Here is a 9,841-nt window from a genome sequence, read left to right as displayed (position 1 = left end):
AAAAGCTTCACATATGAGGAATGTTTGAGGACTCTGGGTTTATACTCAATAGAGTTTAGAAGGATGAAGGGGGATCTAATTGAAACATACAGAATACTGAATGGCCTGGACAGAGTAGATGTTGGGAAGATGTTTCCATTGGTAGGAGAGACTAGGGCCCGAGGGCACAGCCTTAGAGCAAAGGGAAGACCTTTTATAATGGAGAGAAGGAGAAACTTCTTCAGCCAGAGAGAGGGGAATCTATTGAATTCACTGCCACAGAAGGCTGTGGAAGCCAGGTCATTGAGTCTGTTTAAGATGGACATAGATAGGTTAGATTAGATTAGATTCCCTACAGTGTGGAAACAGGCCCTTTGGCCCAACCAGTCCACACCAACCCTCCGAAGAGTAACCCACCCAAGCCCATTTCCCTCTGACTAATGCACCTAACACTATGGGCAATTTAGCACGGCCAATTCACCTGAACTGCACATCTTTGGACTGTGGGAGGAAACCGGAGTACCCGGAGGAAACCCACGCAGAAACGGAGAGAACGTGCAAACTCCACACAGTCACCCGAGGCTGGAATCGAACCTGGGACCCTGGTGCTGTGGAGGAGAAAGTGAGAACTGCAGATGCTGGAGATCAGAGCTGAAAATGTGTTGCTGGAAAAGCGCAGCAGGTCAGGCAGCATCCAAGGAGCAGGAGAATCAACGTTTCGGGCATGAGCCCTTTTTCAGGAATGAGGAAAGCTCCCTGCCTGGTGCTGTGAGGCAGCAGTGCTAACCACTGAGCCACCGTGTCAAGGGGATCAACGGTTATGGGGAGAAACCAGGAGAATGGGGTTGAGAAATTTATCAGCTATGATTGAATGGTGGAGCAGACTCGATGGGCTGATTTGCCTAATTTCTGCTCCTAGATCTTATAGTTATAGAACATAGAACATAGAAGAATACAGCGCAATACAGGCCCTTCGGCCTTCGATGTTGCGCCGATCCAAGCCCACCTAACCTACACTAGCCCACTATCATCCATTTGCCTATCCAATGCCTGTTTAAATGCCCATAATGAGGGAAAGTCCACCACTGCTACTGGCACATGTTATCAGCACATGTTCCCAAATGGGTTGTGACTTCACACAGACAGTCACCCAAGGCAGGAATCTAACCCAGGTCCCTGGCGCTGTGAGGCAGCAGTACTAACCACTGAGCCACCAGGGGTTGTGACACTTCTGTCTGTCTTGACTGTGTATCTGTCTACTTGGTATTTTTCAAGCGCTTGGTTCAAGTTGTGAATTGGAGATGCCGGTGTTGGACTGGGGTGTACAAAGTTAAAAACCACACAACACCAGGTTATAGTCCAACAGGTTTAATTGGAAGCACACTAGCTTTCGGAGCAACGCTTCTTCATCAGGTGGTTGTGGAGTTTAAGATCGTAAGACACAGAATTTATAGAAATTTTTTTTTTTTAACTTAGTTTAAGTTACATAGTTGTAGATTAGAAATCCGTCATTGTTTTTTCTGTTCTTTTATTACAGCTGCACGTTACAGTAAATGGTTGTTTATCTGTTATTGATGAAACCTGGTGCGAATTGCTTTTGACCTGAGTAGCAATCAGTCAGACAATTTGGTCAACAGAGTAGTCCCATTGGGATTTTACACATTTGGGATGGCTTGTGGAAAAGCAAAACATTGGCACATTGTTCCCAGTTAATTTATAACACCCCGCAGAACTGAGTGTTAATGTCTATTATTTCTCTACTTTCGGACCTAAACTCTCATACAATAAAAATAATACATTTTAAACATTTGCCACACTGTTTACATATTCATATGTAAACCCTTTTCTCTACATCTCCACCAAGATCATTGTCAAAAATCACACAACACCAGGTTATAGTCCAACAGGTTTAATTGGAAGCACACTAGCTTTCGGAGCAACGCCCATTCATCAGGTGATCTGATGAAGGAGCGTCACTCCGAAAGCTAGTGTGCTCCCAATTAAACCTGTTGGACTATAACCTGGTGTTGTGTGATTTTTAACTTTGTACACCCCAGTCCAACACCAGCATCTCCAAATCAAGATCATTGTCCGATACAATATGAACATCCTTGGATTATTTCTCTTCTGGAATAGTGTCTGCTGGATAGCTATCATCTTGAACCGCAGGTGTACCCTTGAGAACATTTGATCCTTTGACCAGAATTGGAGGTAAGGCTAGTGAATTATCTGCATGTGTGAAAATGTCACTCACCTCATACAGCTGCCTGTCCTTATTACTGGAAGATCCCATTGCCCTGCAACAAATCCAATCAGTTACTTTGCTTCATCCCAAACCATCACACTAAAATGTTAACCAGCTGTTGTGTTCACAATGTCATGAATGATGTAGAACTCAAAGTTTAATGTAATTATTGTAATCTTTGTTAAAAAGTGTTTCAGATTCACTTGTTTTTCTGCTACCATTTTTAGTGAGGTTTTACAGCTGTTGAAGTGAAGAGATTTGTAATTCAGTGAATTAGAAAAAGGCAGAAGAAATGGTTCTAATGCCTAGTGACAGCTGTCTTGGAACGCACAGAGACACAGAAAAACCCAGAATGGAGTCAGTTAGTGTGTGGTTGTGCCAGAGAATGGAGGCAGGAATGTTAAACCCTTGAATAAGAAATCCTGCAAAGACTACTGGAAACTGAGTTGAGGGAATTCTGATTTGGTCTGAAGTTAAGGTAACAATGAGTTCAGTTTGCAGTTGGTTTTAGGAATCTCAGGTATAGCAGCTGAAGAAAAGTACTCAGTACAGAAATTGCCAAAAGGAAGCCGGTTGCAGCTGTGCCAGACTGAGCAAGAGCCCTTGATGTTGAGATAGTGGTAAATCTTTGCTGGACCTTTAGTTGTAAGGATAAGGTAAAGCTGTCATAGTCTTACCAGACCATAGGGGTGTACTCTCATTAGAGAGCGAGACAGCTGGAGTTGGTTTAACATGAGAGTCACCATACTTCAGGTGAACAGAGAGGTTGAGAAGGAGAGTTCTTTAGGGTGACCTCAACTGTTACGGAATTGAACCCGCACTGTTGGTGTCTGTATTGTAAATCAGCCATCCAGCCAACTGAAAAAAAAGTCTGCTGTGAAGATTTGGAAGCTGTGCCTTTGAATATTGTTAAGGCAGAGGTTGCTAGATCCTTGACAAGCAAAGGGGTTGAAAGGTTATTAGGGACAGGCAGAAATGTGGAGTCATCAGATGAGCCCAATAATCTTGTTGAATGACAGAGCAGGCTTGAGAGGCTGAGAGATTTACTCCTGCTCCAGTTCACATTTTCATTAGTCATTCATTTATTGCACTTGGGCATCACTGGCTGAGTCAGCATTTCTTACCCATCATTAAAGGGCAATTAAGAATCAAGCATATTGCTGTGGGTCTGGAGTCACATGTAGGCCAGACCAGGTAACGATGGCAGATTTCTTTCCCTAAAGGACATTAATAAACCAGACAAGTTTCCCAACAATTATCAGTGGTTTCATGGTTATTATTAGAATATTAATTCCAGAATTTTTAAATTGAATTCAAATTCTACCAACCTGAACTTGGGAGCATTACCTGGATATCTAGATTAATGGTTGAGTGACAATACCATTGCATCTCTTTCATATGTCAGAGAATTCAAAGACTCCTGACCATCTAAGGACATAAGTTTCTCTTTACCTTTGTCATAAATGGGAGATCCTTTATTTTTGAACAGTAATCCCTCATTCTAGGTACTCCTACAGGGGGAAACACCCTTTCTATATCCATACTGTCAACACTCACTGGTGGTTTGTGGGAATATACCAATGGGAACGGGTGTCATGTTTCGCTGCAAAGAAGAATCCACAAGCTGGACTTATTGGAGGTGAGGGGCCTCTCACCTGTTAGCTGCCTCTGTTCAGAAAGGACCATTACACCAGCTACCTCACTGGGCAATGTTGGGCCTGCCCCAGATTTGGAAGCACAGCCTGCCGAGAGTGGACAGTCATTCAGCCATCAATGGCTCTACTGAACAATAGTGCAACTGAGATCGCAGTGACAGCAGCTAGTACTATAATTAGCCAAGGTTCAGGATCATCGCTGAATCCCCAGTGAAGACCTAACCACTCCATAGAATTCCGACAGTGTGGAAACAGGCCCAGCAAGTCCACATCAACCCTCCAAAGAGTATCCCATCCACACCCATTCCCCTATTGGTCTACAGATCCCCCTGACTAATGCACCTAATCTACACATCCCTGAACACTATGTGCAATTTAGCATGGTCAATTCACCTATCCTGCACATCTTTGGACTGTGGAAGGAAACCCACACAGACACAGGGAGAATGCATAAACCTCACACAGACAGTCACACAAGGCAGGAATCGAACCCAGGTCCCTGGTGCTGTGAGGCAGCAGTACTAACCACTGAGCCACCATGCTACCCAAAGCACACCAAGCTCTGTGGGTCTGAAGTTACATGTAGGCCAGAGCAGGTTAGGATAGCGGCTTCCTTCTTCAAAGGGCATTAGTGAACCAGGTCCATCATAGTCTCATTACTGAGACTAAGTGTTATACTCCAGATTTTATAAATACCTTTACATTTAAACAATTTCCTCAGTGGTTTTTAGTGGAATTTGTACCTCTGTCTCCAGAGTACTATGTCAACCTCTGAATTACTTACACTACCACCTCCTCCAATTAATAATGTAATAATCTACCTCCAAAAAGCAGCATAATCACTTTTATATATTAATGACTTGGAGGAAGGGAGTGAATGTACTGCTGTCAAATTTGCAAACAACATGAAAATAGGTGGAAAGGCAGGTTGTGAGAGGGATAGAAACAGTTTGCAGAGAGATATTGATAGCTTAAGAAAGTGGGCAAAAAGTTGACAAATGGAATATAATGTGGGAAAATGTGAAGTTGTTTATTTTGGAGGGGAGTGTAAAAGAACAGAATTACTTAAATAGAGAAAAACTGTAGAAAGCTGCATATAACTTGTGCACAAAATACAGCAAACTGTCACAGGGGTAGCAGGGAATCAGGAAGGTTAATGGAATGTTGGCCCTTATTTCAAGGGGGTTGGAGTATGAGAGGAGGGAAGTCTTACTGCAACTGTACAAGGTACAGATGAGACTACTTCTGCAGTACTGTGAGCAGTTTCGGCCTCCTTATTTAAAGGAAGATATTTTACTGGAGCAGTTTAGAGAAGGAGGGACACAGTGGCTCAGTGGTTAGCACTATTGCCTCACAGTGGCAGGGACCTGGATTTAATTCCAGCCTTAAGCAAATGTCTGTGTAGTGTTTGCACATTAGCTCCATATCTGCATGTGTTTCCTCTGGGTGCTCTGGTTTCCTCCCACAGTCCACAGATGAGCAAGCTAAGCGGACTAGCCATGATAAATTGCCCATAGTTGGTTGTGCAGGCTAGGTGGGTTAGCCTTGGGAAATGTAGGGTTATAGGAGTAGGTTAAGGGGGTATGAGTCTGAATGCAATGAGTCAGAGAGTCTATGTGGATTTGATAGTCCTAATGACCTCTTTCCACACTCTAGGGATTCTAAGATTCACTAGGTTTGGAGGCATGATTTGGAGATGCCAGTGTTGGACTGGGGTGTACAAAGTTAAAAATCACACAACACCAGGTTATAGTCCAACAGGTTTAATTGGAAGCACACCAATTAAACCTGCTGGACTATAACCTGGTGTGTGATTTTTAACTCGGCTTGGAGGGATTGTTTTATGAAGAAGGAGGGTGGTGTGTGTATGGAATGAGCTGCCAGAGGAAGTGGTGGAGGCTGTGCAATTACAGCATTTAAAAGGCATTTAAAATTCAATTCAATCTGATGGGTACATAAATCGGAAGGATATGAGCCAAATGCTGGCAAATGGGACTGGATTAGGTTAGGATAACTGGTCAGCACAGACGAGTTGGATCGAAGGGTCTGTTTCTGTGCTGTACATCTCTATGACTCTAAGAAACAGTTTGGGACTCTACTCATTGGAATTTATGAGAGGTGATTTTATTGAAACATAGAGGTTTCTTCAGGGGCTGGACAGCGAAGTGCTGAGAGATTGTTTCCCCTCATGAGAGAGTCTTGAATCAAAGGTCACAGTCTCAGAATAAAAGAGCACCAATTTAAGACTGAGATGAGGAGGAATTTCATCTCTCAGAGGGTTGTGAATCTTTGGAACTCCTTACCACAGAGAGCTGTGGGAGCAGAATCCTTGTGTATATTTAAAGCTGAGACAGATAGATTTTTGATCAGTCAGGGAATCAAGGATTACACGGAAAGGGCAGGAAAGTGGATGTAAGGAATGTCAGAAACAAAAACAGAAATTGCTGGAAAAGCTCAGCAGACCTGACAGCATCGGTGGAGAGAAATCAGAGTTAGCGTTTTGGATTGAGTGACCCTTCCTGAGGAATATCTGAATTGAATGTCAGAGCAGGCTGAAGGGGCTGAATGGCCTCCTGTTGTTCATATTTCTTATACTCTAATGGTCTTACATTGTTCAAGGTACAGCTCGTTCTGCTATAATGTGCATTTCATTAATGCAAATTCAGCAGTGTAATTGATGAACTGGGGACACTGTTTCTAAAGCATGAACTTTTAAAACGTGTGCTGTTTGTAATACGATTACATCGTCAATGTTTTACGTGCTGTTTCTGAAGGTGCGATTTCTCTATAATGCGGGATTGCACAAGAACACAACTATGTGTTATGGAAGAACTACCTGTACGTACAAGTTGTTGTTATTGTAAGCATTTCTTTTGTTTAATTTTAACTTCAGCCATCACGTGATCGCTGAATCCACTGGGCCATCTAGTACCTGATGTAGATAGTTTCAACTAGACAAGTAAACTCTTATGACCTGTGATCCAGGCCCACTAACCTGGATTATTCAAGTTGTGGAGGAACCAGTGTTGGGCTGGGGTGTACAAAGTTAAAAATCGCCCGGTTATAGAGGTTATAGTCCAACAGGTTTAATTGGAAGCACACTAGCTTTCGGAGCGACGCTCCTTCATCAGGTGATTGCTGATGAAGGAGCGTCACCTGATGAAGGAGCGTCGCTCCGAAAGCTAGTGTGCTTCCAATTAAACCTGTTGGACTATAACCTGGTGTTGTGTGATTTTTAACTTTGTACACCCCAGTCCAACACCGGCATCTCTGAATCATGAATACAAGTTGTTGTTATTGTAAGCATTTCTTTTGTTTAATTTTAACTTCAGCCATCACGTGATCTGTGCTTTTGGATGCTGTTCCTCCTTCCAGTTTGTGAAAGTGTCTTTGCTTGGTCAGTCATCTTGTTGTGTTTCTATGTGGCATGGTGTCAGAGCTTAAAAATGTGTTGCTGGAAAAGCGCAGCAGGTCAGGCAGCAGCAAAGGAACAGGAGAATCTTCAGGGCTTATGCCCGAAACGTTGATTCTCCTGTTCCTTTGATGCTTCCTGACCTGCTGCGCTTTTCCAGCAACACATTTTTAAGCTCTGATCTCCAGCACCTGCAGTCCTCACTTTTTCCATGGTGTCAAAGCTTGGCTGCTTTGCAGCCTTGAGGTGTGGCCTGGGATGTTTGCCTACATTTAAGGTCCTACCTAAATGACACATTGTTGTTGTTTTGTGCTCCTGCTGATGGATATCAGTGATGAGGATGTACTCACTTTCCACATGCCATGTGATGCTGTTTGGCCATGCCAAGGCCCAGTAACATCTTGCAATATATCTGGGCCATTAGTTTCCGTGCCAGGTCCATTTTAGTATTAGCCTCAGCAATCTCGATTTGCTCCATAGCACTGAGAATAAGGAGAGGGTAAACAGAAAACATGTCACAGCAAAACCTACGATGCTGAACAATAAAACTATTGATTAGGAGAGAGGTGGAATTCACATGAAACCACTATACTGAATTCAGTCTAATGAATTCTCAAAATTTCAGAAACAGGTTTTTTTGAAAGCACTTAACCTTTATTTCAACATGTTAAGGTTTTAATTAATTCAAACTTTATTATAAAACTTTACTAATATTTGGAAACATCACATGATGAGTGTAGCAAATTATATAACACAAATAACCTTATAACATCTTAGTGAATTGGATAGTCACCCAGGACTTTTAAATTGGCACAGGCTAGTCATGGAATATATCCCCCTTGACTTTCTTACGAATATGGTGCAGAAAAAATCGGAATTATTTTACAGAACATGACAGCCCTTTTTGAATTATACTGACACCGATATTTTGGCCATATTGTCCAGGGCTTTTGCTTAGCCGTGGTAATGGTTCCAGCTGGTTCGGGGGCTCCCGGGAGGAGGAATCCCGTATAAATACGGGTTTTGTTATGACTTGCTATAAATCTATTTTGAGCATGTATCTAGTTATTTATCTACCTTTTTATTTATTGTTAGTAATGTATGATATCCTATTTGACGTTTTGGTCATTTGTAGAATAGATTAATAGTAAGGTTTTTTAAAATTGTATATTGGTGTTGTTATTATATTGTAAATATAATACACTAGTTTGTATTATTTTTGTAATTTTGTAAAAAATGTTTTAAATCTTCTCTCTTCATAAAAAAATCTATTAAAAAAAAGGATTGGTTTTACAGGTTGGCGCAACATCGAGGGCCAAAGGGCCTATACTGCGCTGTAATTATCTATGTTCTATGTTCTAAATGAAGAAGATTGACACAGGCCAGTTCACAAAGATAAGCTTTGCTATGTCATTACGGAACTCCCAGTTTCATAGATCAAACCTGTCTTCCATCTCTTCCCAGATAATCTCAGCTTCTACCACATTCCTCATCATTTTCTCAGATAGCACTTTCCAAACCCACGACCATTACCGTCTGGAAGCACAAGGGCAGCAGATACATGGGGATGACACCACCTACAAGTTCCCATCCAAGCCACTCACCATCCTGACTTGGAAATATATTGCCATTCCTTCCTGGGACAAAGTCCTGGAATTGCCTCCCTTACAGCGTTGTGTGTGTTCATATTCACAGCTAAAGGTCAAAAAGGCAGCTTACCCCCACCTCCACAAGAGCAATAAATTTCAGCCCCACCAACATCTCATGAATGAATTTAAAAAATGTCCAGATGTAGTCTCAGCAAGGTGCTATATAAATGTTGTAAGACTTCATAATATTTTACTTTAAAAGCTAACATATTATTTGCTTTTCGAATTGCTCCAATGCACTTGAATATTAGCTTCCTGTGATTTGGCCATGAAGATACTCAGTTCTGTTTGCAAACATTTCTCCATCCTCCTCTCTTAGGGGCTACAAATTCCATTTGCACTAAGACAGAATTCAACATTTCTGGAAGGAGATTCTGATCATGACGGAACAGTCGAGGGAAATCAAACCATGGTCCCCTTGTCACCAGCAGGATTTGCTGTATTTTGTGATTTCAATGTCCAGCAACACATGCAGCCAGTCTGATAGCTCTTGTGAAGAAGAAAGTATATAAGATAGGCATAGGGTTAGGGTTTCAGGTGGTAGAGTGCCAGGTGGATAGTGTACCAATTGGGAAGGGTGCCAGGTGGATAGTGTACCAGGTGGAAAGGGTACCAGGTGAGAATGTGCCAGGTGGATAGTGTTGCAGGTGAGAAGGGTGCCAGGAGAGAGATGGTTTAGGGTATGGGAATGGGAATGTCCATGGTGCTGGAAGAGCACAGCAGTTCAGGCAGCATCCGAGGACAGGCAAAATCGACGTTTCGGGCAAAAGCCCTTCATCAGGCATAAAGGCAGAGAGCCTGAAGCGTGGAGAGATAAGCTAGAGGAGGATGCGGGTGGGGAGAGAGTAGCATAGAGTACAATAGGTCAGTGGGGGAGGAGATGAAGGTGATAGGTCAGGGA

The 9,841-nt window shown here is 42.5% G+C and overlaps 1 protein-coding gene across 1 annotated transcript in view; it reads right to left on the bottom strand.

The window, feature by feature from the left end:
* Nucleotides 1-9,841, bottom strand: part of LOC122553943 — a 37,432-nt gene that overhangs the window by 12,457 nt on the left and 15,134 nt on the right. The window contains exon 4 of the mRNA XM_043698446.1: nt 7,642-7,773. Coding sequence (XP_043554381.1) covers nt 7,642-7,773 — 132 coding nt within the window. The remainder of the gene's footprint in view (nt 1-7,641; nt 7,774-9,841) is intronic.

This window comes from Chiloscyllium plagiosum, chromosome 10 (genome assembly GCF_004010195.1).
Source record: "Chiloscyllium plagiosum isolate BGI_BamShark_2017 chromosome 10, ASM401019v2, whole genome shotgun sequence".
NCBI lineage: Eukaryota > Metazoa > Chordata > Chondrichthyes > Orectolobiformes > Hemiscylliidae > Chiloscyllium > Chiloscyllium plagiosum.
This window is presented reverse-complemented; position numbering and strand designations above follow the sequence as displayed.